Here is an 18,925-nt window from a genome sequence, read left to right as displayed (position 1 = left end):
ACCTATTCCAAGATACACCTTTTAAAGGTGTCATAAGTCTCACCCACAGGTAAGTAGACTGGAGCGTATCATCCGCACTGCTGAGAAGGTGATCGGCTGCAATCTGCCTTTCCTCGAGGATCTGCACACCTCAAGGTCCCTGAGGCGAGTGAGGAAGATTGTGGCCGACCCCTCCCACCCTGGACACTCCCTGTTCCAGCTACTCCCCTCCGGCAGAAGGCTGCGGTCCATCAAGACCAAAACCTCACGCCACAAGAACAGTTTCTTCCCCTCTGCTGTTGGCCTCTTTAACAAGGCCAAGGACTCATACTGACTTTAAATCACAATCTGCACAATGACACCCTGCACATTGCAATTTTCACTATTGTATTGTTTGCACTATCTGTATTTTTAGGTTATTGTAAATTAGGGCTACTTATATATTATTTTTTATTCCCCTTAGTATTAGCTAGACCCCCTTTGGTATTAGCTAGACTTTGCTCCTTTTGTATAGTTAGTCCACGTATTTAGGTTTCAATATTCCTATATATTTAATGTATGCACCTCCCTGCCAAAGTAAATTCCTTGTTTGTGCAAACATTCATGGCGAATAAAATCCCTTCTGATTCTAAAGTATAGCACCAGCGCGCACGTGTTTGCATTTAGGAACCTGGCCAGTCCATTTTCTGGGTAAAGAAAGGCGAGCTCTAGCTGTACCGGAAATATGAAATATATACATGTTATAACAATAATAACTAAGCGTCTATAGTGCGTAGGCTAATTAATTCCTAGTCAAGCCAATAACCTATATTTTGCTGTAGCCTTGTTTTGTGGTGTGTTCGGCCTCCGACAGTTAAAAAAAAAAAAAAAAGCAGAGAACTGATGTTTAAATATACAGTGCATTATGTACACTGCATAATAGGCTATACTAACCCCCTTGGGTTAGAATATTAAGGTAGGCCTACATAATCTAAATTGGCCAACTTTAGACATTTCATAAACAATGTGTTCAACTTTATGCATAAATATGCTACTCTGAAGCCTACAACTGTTAATTGAATAATTGACAACTGATTGAGCTCCCAATTATTGCTGATGCAACACATAAGCCTACAATTTCTTTTTGTAGTCAACAAAACAAGCATTTCATGGCAAACTGTTCAGTGTCATTCATTTTACAAAAATGATGCACCTCGACTTGGGAACAGCGATGAATGCAACCATAGCCTATAATGACTCAAGCGCAGAGCATGCAAAGAGATTGTAAATAATTGATGACAGGTCATATACACATTTATTAAAGATTAGTTTTGGCATGAAAAAGTATTATGCTGAAATTTTATAACCACCAAAGTATGAGTGAAAAAATAAATGTGTGCGCTATGCCCCATGTATGGTCAGAGGGGATTCAAACATTCAATAGCCTACCAAATAGGCAAAGGAATGCACCAGATTTCTGGCCAAAGGTGCTGCCCAGGCAATGCAACATAGCAGCATGGAGATGAAATCTGATCACATTATCTGGGCCATTAATAATGCCCTCCTTGCTCAGGTTTAATTAATGGCACTCTGTTCCTTGCTCCACTAATTTACAACTCCTTTCAAACATGCTCTGATTAATGCTGGGTATACACCACAAGATAATTGGGCTGATTTGGGGCCGATTTCCCCCTTCCGACAATCCTAGGTAATGTCCCGACAATCCTAGGTTATGTCCCGATTATCTGCAGATTATTTTATCAGATTTTCCCTTGATGTGAGGTGTGTTAAGAGCGGCCGAACTTGCTCGGAAGAACGTCGGAGCCGCTCCAAAATCATGATGTGTGAGGGGAACCCCAACGACAAACACCACACACTATAGGATCAGAAAGGTTACATTTAGGATTTTCTTGTCCTCATGTTTGTGGTCTCACATGTTAAAACATGAACAAAAAAAAAATGTGTGTGTACATTTACATTTATTCATTTAGCAGACGCTTTTATCCAAAGCGACTTCCAAGAGAGAGCTTACAAAAGAGCATAGGTCACTGATCATAACAACGTGATAGTCCCAAACATTGCAAGTAGCCAAAACATGAAGCATACATTGTGAAAAGCTAAACAAGTGCCAAAGGGAAGACCCATAAGAGCATGCAGTTATACAAGTTACAAATTAAACAACATGAACCACAAAAGTGCAGGACTGTACCTGTAGAAGAACAATCAACAGTAAAATATTTCACAGCGAGTACAAGACTTAACTTTGTTATATCTGACCTAAGAGAGCAACAAGTCACTCAATAAGAGTCATTGTGATCCTGGAGGAAACTAACAAGTCCAGCCAAGCATTCTTAAGTGCCGTTGTACTCCCGGAACAAGTGCGTCTTGAGCCTTTTCTTGAAGGTGGGGAGACAGTCAGTGTCCCTGATGGAGGTGGGGAGCTGGTTCCACCATTGGGGGGCCAGGCAGGAGGAGCTTGTGTTGGGACCGGGCAGTCTTGAGCGGTGGGACCACCAGGCGGTTCTGAAGAAGACCGTAGGTGACGGGTGGGGGTGTAAGGCTGCAGGAGAGACTTGATGTAGACGGGTGCAGTCCCGTTCACTGCTCGGAAGGTCAGTACCAGGGTCTTGAATCTGATACGGGCGTTGATGGGTAGCCAGTGGAGAGAGATGAGGAGCGGGGTAACATGGGAGCGTCTGGGTAGATTGTAGACCAGGCGGGCCGCTGCGTTCTGAATCCTCTGAAGAGGGCGGGTTGCACATGCTGGGAGACCAGCGAGCAGCGAGTTGCAGTAGTCCAACTTGGAGAGGACCAGTGCTTGGACTAGCAGCTGGGTGGAGTGCTCAGACAGGCAGTAGTCCAACTTGGAGAGGACCAGTGCTTGGACTAGCAGCTGGGTGGAGTGCTCAGACAGGTATCTCCTGATCTTCCGGATGTTGTAGAGGGTGAATCTACAAGACCGGGAGACTGCGGCGATGTGGGCCGTGAGGGAGAGCTCGTCATCCATGGTAACCCCAAGGTTCCTGTAGGTTCCCCAAGGTGTGTACCCAGCATAACACAAGTCTCTATCCTCTATAGACCTGTCCTGAATGTTTGAGATGTTTCCCTGCTCCAACACACCTGATTCAAATGAATGGGTCGTTATCCTGAGGACCAGGGTTGGGAACCACTACTACTGATAAGTTCCCATCCCTATCCTGGGGAAAAAAAACAGACCCTGTACATTATATTTACTCTCAATTACATTAAAAGTATATTTTACATTCCTTGTGTTGGATATTACTTGTATATTGCCATGGGTATTACGTGTTTTATTTCTTGACTAAGGCTTCTCTGTGTACTGTCCAGCTGTCTTCAACCCTGTGTATTCCTAACCTGTTTTATTGTAATATTATTTTGCTTGCTGTTGCGCCACAATTTATCCTTGGCTATACCCATCACATTGACCAGAGGCTCTGCCCTTACTATTTGTGCACACACACTGCCATCTAGTGGGCATTTTAACAAACTGAAATGTATACCTTTTTCGAAATGTGAATATGATATTGTATACAAATGTAATAATTTTTTCAGTAACTTACAAAATAGCCTACAGTTGTTGATAATGTCACTGCCAATTTATATTAGCCTATTTCTTAACCTTAATTCAATCAAGATTGGTTGAGTGTGGACAGGTTTTCACTCTTGCAATAATCGTTATCTGGTTTCCCCTCAGAAAAAAATGAAGTGGTAGCACCCAATTTTAAACGTGTACAGACGTCAAAAACGGACGTGTACAGACGTCAATTTTTGACGTCTGTACACGTCAAAAATTGACGTGTGTACACCAACGACAGTTCAGACGTTTTGGCACAATCGGCGTTCGATAATTTTTGACGTCTGTACACGTCAAAAATTGACGTGTGTACACCAACGACAGTTCAGACGTTTTGGCACAATCGGCGTTCGATAATTTTTGACGTCTGTACCCGTCAAAAATTGACGTGTGTACACGAACGACAGTCCAGACGTTTTGGCACAATCGGCGTTCGATAGTGAGGGCACTTGTCACCCCCCATACATTACAGCAGGGGTGGGGAACGTCCGACCCGCCATGGCACTGCAGGAACCATATTTCCTTATGCATTATTCGTTAGCAGCAGCACTATTTTATTATGTGGAAGAGGACTGTGGAGGCGCGCAGCGTTGCGTATTTTGGTATGTACCAACAAAATTCGCTCGCACGCTCTTGCCGCTCGCATTAAGTGTGGAATTCTTTACTAAATCAAACCCAGAATACGTTGTTGGTTTGGCGTAAGCCCCGAATGTTTACAACGTCTAGCTCCGCGCCTGATTAACACCTTGGATAGGTAAGCAGTCTCAAAAATTGTAGCAATATACAAAAAATAATACGATCCCTTTCCGTAATCATGATATTACCCCCCCAGAAATGTTCACTGCACCCCAGTCAAAGCAGGCTGCATACCTGCTAGCTAACATCACAAACCTCACAAAGTGAAGCAGTTCCAGCCATCACATTAGGGGTGAGCACATTCTTAAATCGATAAACGTTAGTTTGTACGGATTATAAATATCCAAATGGCCCTTTGCAGAAAAAAGGTTCCCCACCCCTGCACTACAGGATAATCGGGCCGATTTCGCCCCTTCCGACAATCCTAGGTATAACGTCCCGATTATCGTGATGGTTCTACAGGTCATTTTATCAGATGTTGCCTGCTTTCATTGTTTTTATTGTGCGCTTATTTTACTGTAAAGCTGACATTGACATAATATAAATCATATCAAACTACTACATGTGTATGGGTTCGGCGAAAAAAACATGTAGTTAACAATATCGGGACATCCAACTGAAGGCAGAATCACAGGGTCGTCACGGATCCAAGTAGAGGGAGCTAACTGGTAGGGATTTGCACCGCCAATAAATCCTAATTTCTCAAAATATCGACGACCCATTTCTTGTTGTCCAAGTCCTTCCCTATATGCCTTTGGATCTTGGACGCGACCATTTTGGTCGTTTAGACATGGCTACAGTTGTACCAAAGAGTGTAGAATATACGTTTTTTGGTTGTACTCCTTTCAGTTGTTTACACCGAGTGCCTCCAATATGGCCGCGCATTCGGGTTACCACCCAGAACATGACGTCAGTGAAAACCCTCATAAGAACTTGTGAGAAATGTGCAACATCTTTTATTAATATAAAAAAATACTTTAAACAATCAAACTGCACAATTGGACACTTGAATATCAGTGTTTTACAATCCATTTACATAAATGCCTCCAATCGGCACCAAAGAAAAGCAATACCCAGCCCCCTAGTTATTCGGTGTTAAGTATTAAGCGGTCTTTTTCTCTTTGTCCCCTCTGTCATGGTCCTTCGTTCTCTTTCGCTTGTTAGTCTGTCCTTCCTCTTCTCTGAACTGGTGTCTGTGGTGTAAAAACAAACCAAAACTAAAATAGTATATCCCTACATGTTTTAACACTATGCAATTCAAATTCCGCATTTGATATATTGTTACAGCCCATTGTTATGATAATAGATTAAAACGCAACCTCGACTGCCAGCGCCGGCCGCTGTTCCAAACCCGACCAAAAGAGGGCAGCCAGTTGGCATCGGTCTGAGAGCTGTGGTCGAAGTCGGCCCCAACTCTGTTAGGAGGTAACTTCCTCAGTTTATCCTGCTTTTCTGTCAAACAACAACATGAGCAAAATGATAAGGATGAGGGTTAACTGAACATGATTGTGAAGATGACAAAGAAGTTAAATTCATACAAGATATTTGTTGCAAAAGGGATCCTCTATTGAAATGTGTTTTTTAGTTTTAGGGATACTGAAGTCTATAGGTTTCCAGATACAACTTAATCTGTGGCATGAACACAGGATAGTGTATCACAAAACATTTGAATCGCAAAGAGTATGAGGGGACCCTACTCTGCTTGAGGAAGTCCTGCAGTGATGGTCCAATCTCCTGCCCTGCTGATCCAGAGCTACCATCCAAGGGGTCCTTCTGCAACCATGGAGGGACAGCTCCTACAAGATGAATGGAAATGGCTGCACACACATATTTTAAGTAACAGGGTATATGATCAGATTAGTCTTCAAGATTGCCGTTACCTGTGTGAACATTTCCACTATTGGAGGAATCCTGTCAAGGGAGAAAAGGGACACGATGCATTATGTGAGTTTTATAAGGCTGTCCCCGACTAAGATTTTCTTTGGTGGACCAAAACTCGACTAGAACGTCTGAAAATCGACTAATCGAACTTAAAAAAGCGTTATTTTCTCACCCCCCAAAAAAGTACAAACATTTTCGCGATCTGACTCAATGGCTGCTGGACATTGCAGATTCAGCCACTAATAGCCTACTAATAATAAGACTTGTATCACCAGTCCTGTTGTAACCGAATGCCGATGGTATTTAGTATCTCTCACAATGTACTACAAATTAAAAATATTGTTTGTTTAACATGCAAATCATCAGAGCGTGCTTATCACTGCCTGAACTTGCAGCATGCAAATTTACGTAGAAGCTGAGTGGGGAACGGTGCAACAGAGAAAGATGTTGTCTTGGCCGGAGAAAATGTAATTCGATTTGTAAGTGATTCTTATTATAGGCATACTCATTTTTCAACCCAGCGCGTAAGCATGAGCGAAGTAGGGCTAGGCCAACTTACGTTTTTCAGGTGATAGGTTACATCATATTCGACGTCAAACTATGAAAAATAAACCGTTGTTGGCAGAGATTGTATTCAACGTTTTTCTAGTCATTAAGTAATTAGTAAATGTACTTTAATGAAATGCTGCCATTCCACAGATTTCTTTGCCATTTTGACTAATAACACCGACAAAGTAGGCTATGGTCGAGTTTGTAGTTCTGCAGCCAATTGTGCTCGTGCCGTGTGCAAAATACCAAACCAAAACAAAGCGCAGATTAACGAAAGGGAAAACAGTAACACCTTTTCTTTTAAATTATATATTTTTTGAGTTGCTTTATTTGTCTTAAATAGTATAATCTACCATTTTAGTAGAACATTTGGTTAATTCAGCAATGATGACAAGCGGGAATCAGATCTCACATTGCCATACGGCAGCTCGACTTAAAAAATCTTAGTCGACTAAGAGCATATCGACCAGAAAATCGACTAGTCGACTGAGTGGGGACAGCCCTAGAGTTTTAAGAGATCCTTCAGTGTTCTGTTTGGACTGGCATTGCCCTACCTGGTAACCAATGAAAGTCAGGCCTTGTCCTGGTCCTGCCCACTTCCCATCCACAACTGGGTCAAACCAGCTTGGCCCATCCTGCTCATCCAATACCAGATGAGAGCTTCTCTCGAAAGAACATCCACATCACAAGAAATGTAAGGTAAAGGACACTGACAACAAGTGTGTTAAAATGATTATTTGTGATAAAAGTATTCATAATTACATTTCAATAAATTATTTACCATATGCAAGATTCACAAAAAAATCTAATAATTTGTGTTCATGCCAGACAGTTTTATGCTTATAATGTACATAGTTGCAAAGCATTTCATCTTACCTTGAAGTCACCACAGTTAAGTCACCTGGGCCCAGTACAATATTAGATTGCTCCAGCTCTACTTCAGGCTGACGTTGATTCAGGAAAAGGCAATATTCATGTCACAGTATTCATGGTAAACACACAAAACAAATGTATTCGACACACTTTTGAAACACATACAAAGTGAGGTTGTATAGCTTTAGCATCGGATGAGGTTTAATAGCTTTGATGTGGATACTGCAGTTGAATCCTTGGAAAACAAACCTCTATGAGTGCCTGCAGGATTTCTTGTCTATGTTGCTCCTGGGCGCGAATATGAGTTGCTTGCTGAAGACAGATTAAAATGAGCAAACTGGAAGTGATAATATTCATAAACCTTAAAGATTGAATAGTTTGTTTACTTGTTTTACGAGTTCATCCTCCTTCTCCGCAAATGACTCCAGTGATTTTGCCACTTCTGTTTTGAAACTGTAAATTGACTGACGTTAAAAATGTATTGTCCCAAGGAATGATATGGATGTGGTATTATAGGCCTTCATCACGCAATACCTTCCGATCTCTTCTTCGGTGACAATGAACTTGTCTCTCAGTTTGGGATCAGCTTTGTTTTCCCACCAGAACCTGTGCGTTCTCTTTCCATGTTCTGGGCTGTATTAACCATGAAAACAAGCAAATAAACATGCAAAAAAGATTATTACACTGACGCTGTGATAATCACAGTAAAGTAAAATAAAAATAAAAAAATAAAAAGGTCTTACGTGGCCATGTGTTCTAATAGCCCTCCAAACAATACAGTGATGCTGGCATCAGTTACATGTGTATTAACCTCGACCTCGCAGCAGTAACACCAAAACTTGCACTCGTTCTGAGTGCAATCAAACTTCTCCACCTTGGGATTTTTGATTGTTTTTCGAGCTTGTTTCACCTGTGGTAAACGTTCCCAATAAATACAAGGTGATACATGCTAGATATGTCTCTGTCATGCGTATTAGACAACACATTACCTTCTCGATAAATTTTACGAGGACCACTTTGAGTTTGCTTTGATGACTTTTACCGAAGATATGTCCCTTTCCCGAGAAAAATGTCTGCCTACATATTGCACAGTAAAATGCACCCATTGAGATTATGCCCACTCCCCAATTTGCTCTCTAGAAACTGCGCCCAATCAGTCTGGCTTCTTAGCAAACCAGCTAGCTGCTATGATGAGTTATTCCAAATTTGCCGGTGATGCCTTCAACAGAGTAGCTTGCCGTGTTGTTGTCTGCATTAGAAAACCTGGAGAATTTACTTCCATGGAAACATCGATTGAGATGGGGGGGGAAACCATCAAGCAAACCACCACCAAATTAATGAAAAGAGGACATATTTCCGTGCTGTACTGTCGAGTTACCGGCAACTGCTTTTTCACAATAAAGGTCAGCTAGGAAAATGTATTTGCGGTTGCTGCCCTCTCGTGGATAGGATGACGCTGTGAATCAATTTACATTGTCATTTTAGTCCATTTCTGTCAACATTGTGTTTTTAATTAAATAAAATAAATATATAAATTATAATACCCAGTTCGGGGAACACATTCACATGTACAAAGAATTTTACAAAACAATATCCACTATTCCCAAGAAAAACTAAAGAGAACACCATCAACAAGCTCTGCATTTTGTTTTCATGGCAATTAATATTATTCAATAGAGGATCCAGGTTATCCCATCAACAGGAGGATCAAAGCTCAAACAACGTTCGAATCATGTCTGTGAAAGAGAAAAACAGGAATGACAATTGCACTTTCTTTACTCATACTTTAACCATATTACTAGGTCCATATTTGATATTTCCATTTTAGAAGATGGTATAAATCAGCAACCCTGGTTTTCTCACCAGGGTCGTTCATGCTCCTTTTCAGCACTCTGAAGGAATCCCCAGTGAGCGTGTGGATCTCGTCCCTCAGTCTCCTGTGCCCATCCAGGGTGAGGTGCCACAGGCAAGACTTCCTCTTGCCCTCACTGCAAACCTGCTGGGGGGTCTTCCTGAAGCTGCTGCTGAAACACAAGTTGTGTCGAATGGTGTTTTTCCAGCCATCTGGGGCAGTCTGGAAGAATGGGAAGTGCTCTCTGGAATAAACACAAATAGTGTGAGGGTGAATCTGGCAACCCAGTTATGATACCGCAGCAGGAGGATAGATTAAATTATATTAACTTCTATCCATCTATTCAACTGGAAATCACTTCACCTTGTGAAGTTGTAGATCTGCTGGACATTGAGGCTTCCTGCATGACTGCTACTCAGGGCCATGGCGATGAGGATACAGTAATTGACAGGTGGTCGTGGCCAGGCTCCTGATTTGAGGTTATTGCTATCCTGCAGAACTCTCTGGAGACGCTTGTTCTGGGCCAGACTGAGTTTTCGCATACCAGCTTTGGTGGGTACTTTCCCCTTTCTGGTGCTTTTGGCTTTCCGATAAATGGGGACATCCACTGAAGAGGCGTCATCCTCATCTGTCAGCTTACATTTAACAAAAGACAGATACTTTACCAAGCTCTAAAATTTAATTAATTACTAACAAAAGTAAAGTTAGCATCAGCCCATATGTGTCATTAATCCCCAGCATGCTATTACTATGACAATTGTAGCATTTGAGAACACTGAGGCCTTACTGCTAACTACAGATATACTTTGACAATCAATGCTTGTTTTCTTTTCCAATAGTGCTGCATATTGCCAACCCTAACCTTTTTGATAGCATTTTCAACCATCCAGGAACATTTTAAAACCATTTTGTATAACTGGTGTGTAAGGGTTTTATAAGTTGAGCCTACCATGTATTCACTGGATGATGCAACCTCCTGGTGAGAATCCTCCAGACAAGCATCATCAATGGGCGACATTTCTTGTTTTATGCGTCTTGGTTGGACAGTAGTGCCCATAGACTGAGGGATGGGTCTAGTTTTTAGCATCTTTGGTAATGAAGGAAGCTTTGAAACTTTAGGGTACTCGATTGAGCAGGCAAGGTTGGGATTGACCATCAACCACAAATTTGGCTGTACTTGAGTTTCTGCATTAGGTCAAAAACGTTTTGGTGATCAAAAATAAAAATCATTAGGAATCACAAATGTACTTACCTAATCACTCATGAATTTAATCATGTTATTATAAACCTACCTGATTTATGAGTATTTTGACACATGATGTCCTCCTTTCGTCTTGATATTCTCGCATAGTGCCACTGAACAATATACTGATCATTCCATTTATTGTCTGTCAATAATGGAAAAAGGTTGTATTATGTTGCTTGAACGCATACAAGCTCCCATGTAACACCAGCTTCTCTCCCTTACCTTGATAAAACTGATCAGTTGTTGTGGTGAGCTTGATCTCCTCATTCATATCCCAGTCATTGAGACCGGTTGAAAGATGTAATTCAAGAAACCTGCTTCTGGCTTGGAACTGTAGAGACATTATCCTACAGATGCCTATACCTACATTATTTTAGGAAGATATGCTACATCAACTCGAGCAATTTCACAAAAGAACTCAAGCGTCCCTGTCACTGAAATTAGCGCTGTTGGTAGTGGGTACCAGGTGTGATGAATTACCTATAGGGCATTTAATTAGGCAGCTGCAGCGGCCGCCTCATAGAGGGCGCCGCCCCACCACTGCTGCATCACATTCCAACCTGTAACTTAATTGAATAAGACTTAAAAAGAAAGAAAAACATTTCTAATGAGTAAAGACAATAGTATAAAGCTAATAGAATATTGAATCTGCAATCAAATATAGAAGAAAAAAAATCTACGTTGGTAACTTACTACGTTCTAAGTTAGCTGATAGGCTACGTAAATCCGTAGCTTATCAGGGATCACCTATCAAGGAGCCCCATTGAGCCCCATCCCCTACAAAGAGCTCCAAGGAGCCCCATTGAGCCCATAGAGTTAATATAACTAGAGTAAGCTACTTTTGTCTTCCAAGATGGCGTCCCCATTTATTTCTATGAAAAGTGCTCAGTGGCGCAGTGAGGCAAGCGAGAGCGCGAGACTGGACTCGGGCATATTTCCACTTCCGTGTCTTCCGGTCTAGCTTTAAACAGTAGGTGCGTTCGACATGGACTGCGGCTGCATGAAATGACCGGCTAGAGTGGACGCTTGCAGCCGGAGAGGAGTTAAAAACGGCTCTGTGAAGTCGGACATTTCAGCTTCTCGTGGTTTGCTGCGTTGACGTCAGTCACGGCCGATTAAGCGCTGTTTGCTTACTTTACTTTATTTATAAATAAACGTAGTCTTTCCGTTAGTGAAGAGGTGGGTTAAAACCCTTTCTTTCATAAATGTTTTATTCTATACAACTGTTCGGTCCGGATTTGAGCATTGGCGAAACTGAAGGTGTCCGAATATTGCAAAACACGCGTCAAAGTTGTCGTGTGTGAGTCTGGCCAATCATGAAATAGCTGTGTCGTCACTTGAACGCGTGCAGTTGCTCTTCAGAAAATGCGCTCGGCTACACAGCCGGCAGTTCTCGAATCGATCTCACGTTACTTTGATGGCAACGTCACAGTGACGTATCCTCGGCGCCGCCTCAAGTCGGACAAAAAGTCTAACCAGAATTCACTGGCTGTTTATCAATCCGAAGAACGCTGAGAACGCAAGTACATTCTTTTGAAAAACGTTCTGGCAAGCCTCCTTACGAGAATGGTCTTGCAAGAACGCAAGGACGGAGAATGAATTGAGATGGTTAGGGTTTTCCTGGACTCGCAGCATTATGATAACACTGACTAACTACAAAAACTAGATAACAAAGCTAAAAAATGGTCCATCTACCTGTAATTTTACGTTTTCTGTAGCCCTTGCTAACTTACAGTACCTGTTAACTAGTGTCTGCACTGCACTGAGATGCTACTAGCTAGGTTATCGACAAGTCGGAGCAAATTTACAAATTAGCCGTTTCATCAATAAAATAAGAAAATTTTCAGCGACTGAACTGCCTATTTCTCGTCACATTTTAATTCAGATGCTGATTTACACGTACGGTTTAGCTGAAATATGAAAAGTAAAAAATTACAGTTGTGAGGTTTGTCCGCCTCGCTTGACATCTTGCAATGACTTCTGGAAAATCAGAAGCGTTCCCGCTGGTCAAGTCACCATCCGATGCATCCTCGATAAAAGGGGCGGATCAGGAACATTTCCGGGTATTTTTGGCGTTCTTGGTGACTTGTTTTCTTTGGATTGGAACCGTACTTGGGCAATAAATGACGTCAAACGAGTTCGCAAGAACACAAGAACGGAAAAAAACGTGGATTGATAAACAGCCACTGTTTCAAGTCAGCCGCCTGCAGCCGGTTGCAGCGCCACATGAAGTCGGGTCATGTCGAACACACCTAGTGGCTCTTTTTTTCCCTAGCTCCACGCTTGCAATTAGCTGTACACGTCATACTTTGCGACAACCAGTCGCGAGCATAGATTTATATGGTTACAAGCGTGTGAGCTAAGGCGTTGCAGTGGCAGAATCTATGGGCAGAAAGTCCGATAAGAATCAGAGACATGATGCAAACTTAACGGAAATGTATTCTGTCACTGTATAGTATTTCTTCCACTAGTTTTTTTTAGAAATAGGCTATAGGGCTAAATATAGGGCTATTCTAGATGGAACTCATCACATATGTTGCTTTTTTTCTTCGTGATACGAGTATGATTTCCAACGCATTGTATCGGATGAAATAAACTGTTATCATGAACACCTCCGTCGTTGTTTTCGCCAGGCAAAGAAAGCTTAGTTATTTTGGTAACCGAAATCTTCCATAATGCAGACTTACCATAGCTTATTGTCAACTTTATATTCAAACGAAATGCCACAAAATTCACACTGCCACAAATTCAAATGTGGCCAGTGTTTTATATGTTCATCCTACAAAACCAAACGCCTATTAATGGATATAACGTGATTTAACAAGACTCTGTAATAATTAGGGGTGGAACGGTACATGTATTTGTACCGAACCGTACGGTACGGGCGTCACGGTTCGGCTCGTGAAATTACACGGAGAATACACGGTATAAAAATTAATACAACTCACGTGCAAATTTATTAATGAAATGCGGAACTACTGTAAGATAATCGTGTTTTTTAGGGACAATCTGTAGCCCCGCTTTAGCTCTGAAACTGATTGGCGCCTCCACCTGTGTAGCCCAAGCCCCCACCCCTTGCCCCTCGGCTTGAAGCAACGGCCCCGGTGGATGTAGGTGGTATTGCATTACGGTTAGGTTTCTGACTCTTCCGGTCATTTTTATTCTATTAACTCCAGTCAACATTTACAAAACTATCTCCCCCAATAATTTTTGTTCGATTCTCGAACCTGGCTCATACTACTAGCTTTTTCATAGATTTCATAGATTTCATAGACATTTTTTTTCATAGAATAATTTCTCCCGATTTTTGCTAAGTTTGAGACCAATCCGAAATGGGTATACTAGCCCCCCATTTATTTGCTTACGTCAATAAAAGTTTCCTGCAAATGTGCTGGCGGATACTAACAGGGCACGAGCACTAAAGTTCACATTGGCCGATAGCCGTGGAGCTGAATGATATTGAATGAGCACAGGGAGAAATGGCTTGAGTTGCCTGCCTTGTTGTAGCAAGTTTAGCAAATCGTTGTCACACATACATGAAATGTTGTTAGTATAGTTTATTCCCGTTATTTTAAAACAGATTTGATTTTTGTAAAAACGTTCATGACATGATGGCAAATATATTATGTTAAGCGCGAGCATAGATTGTTGACATGTCTATCTGGAGCAAAGACGAAGATTAATACTTTAACTGTTAACCACAATAGGAAATGAATAATATATATCGTCGTCGTCGTCATCTGCCGCTTGTCCGGGGATCGGGTCGCGGGGGCAGCGACCTAAGCAGGGAGGCCCAGACTTCCCTCCCCCCGGCCACTTCCGCCAGCTCTTCCTGGGGGACCCCAAGGCGTTCCCAGGCCAGCTGAGAGACATAGTCCCTCCAGCGTGTCCTGGGTCTTCCCCGGGGCCTCTTCCCAGTGGGACGTGCCCGGAACACCTCACCAGGGAGGCGTCCAGGAGGCATCCTAATCAGATGCCCGAGCCACCTCAGCTGGCTCCTCTCGACGCGGAGGAGCAGCGGTTCTACTCTGAGCCCCTCCCGGATGACCGAGCTTCTCACCCTATCTCTAAGGGAGAGCCCGGACACCCTACGGAGAAAGCTCATTTCGGCCGCTTGTATTCGCGATCTCGTTCTTTCGGTCACTACCCATAGTTCGTGACCATAGGTGAGGGTAGGAACGTAGATCGACTGGTAAATAGAGAGCTTCGCCTTTCGACTCAGCTCCTTCTTCACCACGACGGACCGATGCAGAGCCCGCATCACTGCGGACGCCGCACCGATCCGCCTGTCGACCTCGCGCTCCATTCTTCCCTCACTCGTGAACAAGACCCCGAGATACTTGAACTCCTCCGCTTGGTTCAGGATCTCCTCCCCGACCCGGAGATGGCACTCCACCCTTTTCCGGTCGATTACCATGGCCTCAGATTTGGAGGTGCTGATTCGCATCCCAGCCGCTTCACATTCGGTTGCGAACCGCTCCAGTGAGAGCTGAAGGTCACGGCCCGATGAAGCCAACAGGACCACATCATCCGCAAAAAGCAGCGACCCGATCCTGAGGTCACCAAACCGGACCCCCTCAACACCCTGGCTGCGCCTAGAAATTCTGTCCATATAGGTAATGAACAGAATCGGTGACATAGGGCAGCCCTGGCGGAGTCCAACCCTCACCGGGAACAAGTTCGACTTACTACCGGCAATGCGGACCAAACTCTGGCACCGGTCGTACAGGGACCGGACAGCCCCGATCAGGAAATCCGGTACCCCGTACTCTCGGAGCACCCCCCACATGAGCCCCCGAGGGACACGGTCGAACGCCTTTTCCAAATCCACAAAACATGTGTAGACTGGTTGGGCGAACTCCCATGTACCCTCCAGGACTCCGCGGAGGGTATAAAGCTGGTCCACTGTTCCACGGCCAGGACGAAAACCACATTGCTCCTCCTGAATCCGAGGTTCGACAATCCGACGGACCCTCCTCTCCAGGACCCCTGAATAGACTTTCCCAGGGAGGCTGAGGAGTGTGATCCCCCTAAAGTTGGAGCACACCCTCCGGTCCCCCTTTTTAAAGAGGGGAACCACCACCCCGGTCTGCCAGTCCAGAGGCACTGTCCCCGATGTCCACGCGATGTTGCAGAGTCGTGTCAACCAAGACAGCCCTACAACATCCAGAGCCTTAAGGAACTCCGGGCGGACCTCATCCACCCCAGGGGCCCTGCCACCGCGGAGCTTTTCAACCACCTCGGCGACCTCAGCCCCAGAGATAGAAGGGCCCCCCCCGATGTCCCCAGACTCTGCCTCCACGTCGGAAAGCGTGTTGGTGGAATTAAGGAGGTCTTCGAAGTATTCCTTCCACCGATCCAGGACGTCCCCCGTCGAGGTCAGCAGCGCACCATCCCCACCGTATACAGTGTTGACAGAGCACTGCTTCCCCCTCCTGAGCCGCCGGATGGTGGTCCAGAACCTTTTTGAAGCCGTTCGGAAGTCATTCTCCATGGCCTCGCCGAACTCCTCCCATGCCCGGGTTTTTGCCTCCGCGACCGCCAAAGCCGCGTTCCGCTTGGCCTGCCGGTACACATCAGCTGCCTCTGGAGTCCTACCAGCCAATAAAGTCCGATAGGCCTCCTTCTTCAGCTTGACGGCATCCCTCACCTCCGGAGTCCACCACCGGGTCCGAGGGTTACCGCCGCGACATGCACCGACCGCCCTGCGGCCGCAGCTCCGGTCAGCCGCTTCAACAATGGAGGCCCGGAACATGGCCCATTCGGACTCAATGTCCCCGGCCCCCCCCGAGACATGATCGAAGCTCTCCCGGAGGTGGGAGTTGAAGCTCCTTCTGACAGAGGGTTCCGCCAGACGTTCCCAGCAGACCCTCACATTACGTTTGGGCCTGCCAGGCCTGACCGGCGTCCTCCCCCACCATCGAAGCCAACTCACCACCAGGTGGTGATCAGTTGACAGCTCCGCCCCTCTCCTCACCCGAGTGTCCAAGACATGCGGCCCCAAGTCCGATGACACGACTACAAAGTCGATCATCGAACTGAGACCTCGGGTGTCCTGGTGCCAGGTGCACATATGGACACCCTTATGCTTGAACATGGTGTTCGTTATGGACAAACCGTGTCTAGCACAGAAGTCCAACAACAAAACACCACTCGGGTTCAGATCGGGGGGGCCGTTCCTCCCAATCACGCCCCTCCAGGTCTCACTGTCATTGCCCACATGAGCATTGAAGTCCCCCAGGAGGACGAGGGAATCCCCAGGAGGAGCGCTTTCCAGCACCCCCCCCAGAGACTCCAAAAAGGGTGGGTACTCTGAGCTGCCGTTTGGTGCATAAGCACAAACGACAGTGAGGACCCGTCCCCCCACCCGAAGGCGGAGGGAGGCTACCCTCTCGTCCACCGGGGTGAACCCCAATGTACAGGCGCCGAACCGAGGGGAAACCAGTATTCCCACCCCAGCTCGACGCCTCTCACCAAGGGCAACTCCAGAGTGGAAGAGAGTCCAGCCCCTCTCAAGGAGACTGGTTCCGGAGCCCACGCTGTGCGTCGAGGCGAGGCCGACTATATCTAGCCGGAAACTCTCTACCTCGCGCACCAGCTCAGGCTCCTTTCCCGCCAGCGAGGTGACGTTCCACGTCCCTAAAGCTAACTTTTGCAGCCGAGGATCGGACCGCCAAGGCCCCCGCCTTCGGCCGCCGCCCGTCTCACACTGCACCCGACCCCCATGACCCCTCCTGCGGATGGTGAGCCCACTGGAAGAGGGTCCCACGTTGTCTCTTCGGGCTGTGCCCGACCGGGCCCCATGGGAAAAGGCCCGGCCACCAGGCGCTCGCCATCGAGCCCCACCCCCGGGCCTGGCTCCAGGGGGGGGCCCCGGTGACCCGCTTCCGGGCAGGGGCAACTGAGAACCATTGTTGTATTTCTTCATGGTTGGTTTTTTGAGCCACGCTTTGTCTGGTCTTTCACCTGGAACCTGTTTGCCTTGGGTGACCCTACCAGGGGCATGAAGCCCCCGACAACATAGCTTCCAGGATCACTAGGACACGCAAACCCCTCCACCGCGGTAAGGTGGTGACTCAAGGAGGGGATAATAATATATATAATAAATAATATTAGTCTTGCCTTCAGAAGCTTTTGTTAAACACACCCATTATTCTTTTTTTGATCGTGCCAGACTGCTTTTGTGGGACGATGAAGGTCCTCAGTGACTATGTTTCACCCCCACTTACATCTGATGGTAACGTCTTGTAGCCTATATGGTTCTATGAATATGCCCCTTTCAAAGACAAATGTTCAAACAAGTATATTTTAGACACACTTCTCAAGCTTTTATTTATTACATTATTAACACGTCTTGTTAGATCACGTTATATCCATTAATAGACGTTTGGTTTTCTCGGTTGAACATATAAAACACAGGTCGCGTTTCGACACTGATGTGAAATTGAAGGCAGTGTGAATTTCGTGGCATTTCGTTTGAATATAAAGTTGACAGTAAGCTTTGGTAAGTCTGCATTATGGAAGATTTCGGTTATCAAAATAACTGAGCTTTCTTTGCCTGGCGAGAACAACGACGGAGCTGTTCATGTTAACAGTTTATTTCATCCGATACAATGCGTTGGAAATCATACTCATATCACGAAGAAAAAAAGCAACATGTGATGAGTTCCATCTAGAATAGCCCAATATTGAGCCCTATAGCCTAGTTCTAAAAAAAAACTAGTAGAAGTAATAGGACTATACAGTGACAGAATACATTTCCATTACGTTTGCATCATGTCTCTGATCCTTATCGGACTTTCTGCCCATAGATTCTGCCTTAGCTCACACGCTCGTAACCATATAAATCTATGCTCGCGACTGGTTGTCGCAAAGTATGACGTGTACAGCTAGTTGCAAGCGTGCACGAGGTCTCGGAGCTAGGGAATAAAAGAGCCACTGTTTAAAGCTAGACCGGAAGACACGGAAGAGGAAATATGGCCGCGCCCAGTCTCGCGCTCTCGCTTGCCTCACTGCGCCACTGAGCACTTTTCATAGAAATGAATGGGGCCGCCATCTTGGAAGACAAAAGTAGCTTACTCTAGTTATATTAACTCTATGGTGTAGCCGAGCTGTGCCTGAGTGAGTTAGAGATAGCTAGCAGCAGCAGCAGCACTAAAGACGTAGCCTATGCAACGCTAGTGCTAAATATGAATGTTCGTAGTGTAAGAATAGCGAAAAATAGCCTAAACTTTCCTAGACTTTTAGCTGCGGTAATAATGCTGAGGGCTCACTGATATTGCTGTCTTACTAGAACGTGCATTTAGTCTAGCAGACACTTTTAGCCAGAGCGTAG

General features: G+C 45.0%; 2 protein-coding genes across 4 annotated transcripts; both read right to left on the bottom strand.

Annotated features, from left to right (window-relative positions):
* Positions 1-5,129: 5,129 nt before the first annotated feature.
* cenatac (centrosomal AT-AC splicing factor) lies at positions 5,130-8,874 on the bottom strand. Of its 3 annotated transcripts, none has more exons than XM_047018012.1 (11): positions 8,482-8,874; positions 8,236-8,402; positions 8,027-8,125; positions 7,879-7,945; positions 7,742-7,804; positions 7,496-7,563; positions 7,174-7,297; positions 6,070-6,100; positions 5,887-5,985; positions 5,509-5,641; positions 5,130-5,382 (listed from the first exon to the last, which is right to left on the bottom strand). In XM_047018012.1, exons 1-11 carry the CDS (start codon positions 8,596-8,598, stop codon positions 5,292-5,294), a joined length of 1,059 nt encoding a protein of 352 aa, XP_046873968.1. In that variant the 5' UTR covers positions 8,599-8,874; the 3' UTR covers positions 5,130-5,291. The 3 variants fall into 3 exon arrangements, with proteins under 3 accessions (XP_046873968.1, XP_046873970.1, XP_046873971.1); XM_047018014.1 differs by having other exon boundaries at positions 7,174-7,282; XM_047018015.1 differs by having other exon boundaries at positions 7,174-7,279.
* A 325-nt stretch (positions 8,875-9,199) lies between these two features.
* Positions 9,200-11,038, bottom strand: foxr1 (forkhead box R1). Its single transcript, XM_047018016.1, has 6 exons — positions 10,813-11,038; positions 10,637-10,732; positions 10,294-10,529; positions 9,708-9,979; positions 9,356-9,588; positions 9,200-9,228 (listed from the first exon to the last, which is right to left on the bottom strand). Exons 1-6 carry the CDS (start codon positions 10,931-10,933, stop codon positions 9,200-9,202), a joined length of 987 nt encoding a protein of 328 aa, XP_046873972.1. The 5' UTR covers positions 10,934-11,038.
* Positions 11,039-18,925: the final 7,887 nt, after the last annotated feature.

Source organism: Hypomesus transpacificus, unplaced genomic scaffold (genome assembly GCF_021917145.1).
Source record: "Hypomesus transpacificus isolate Combined female unplaced genomic scaffold, fHypTra1 scaffold_88, whole genome shotgun sequence".
NCBI lineage: Eukaryota > Metazoa > Chordata > Actinopteri > Osmeriformes > Osmeridae > Hypomesus > Hypomesus transpacificus.
This window is presented reverse-complemented; position numbering and strand designations above follow the sequence as displayed.

Coding starts and splice junctions, on each gene's coding strand:
- cenatac (XM_047018012.1), bottom strand. CDS start 8,598: ATGGGTGCATTTTACTGTGCAATATGTAGGCAGACATTTTTCTCGGGA. Junction 7,805..7,878: donor AGGATGAACTCGTAAAACAA/GTAAACAAACTA, acceptor ATCTGTCTTCAG/CAAGCAACTCATATTCGCGC. Junction 6,101..7,173: donor TGACTTTCATTGGTTACCAG/GTAGGGCAATGC, acceptor CTCCCTTGACAG/GATTCCTCCAATAGTGGAAA.
- foxr1 (XM_047018016.1), bottom strand. CDS start 10,933: ATGTCTCTACAGTTCCAAGCCAGAAGCAGGTTTCTTGAATTACATCTT. Junction 10,530..10,636: donor TCAAAATACTCATAAATCAG/GTAGGTTTATAA, acceptor GACCTAATGCAG/AAACTCAAGTACAGCCAAAT. Junction 9,980..10,293: donor CATCATCCAGTGAATACATG/GTAGGCTCAACT, acceptor GTTAAATGTAAG/CTGACAGATGAGGATGACGC.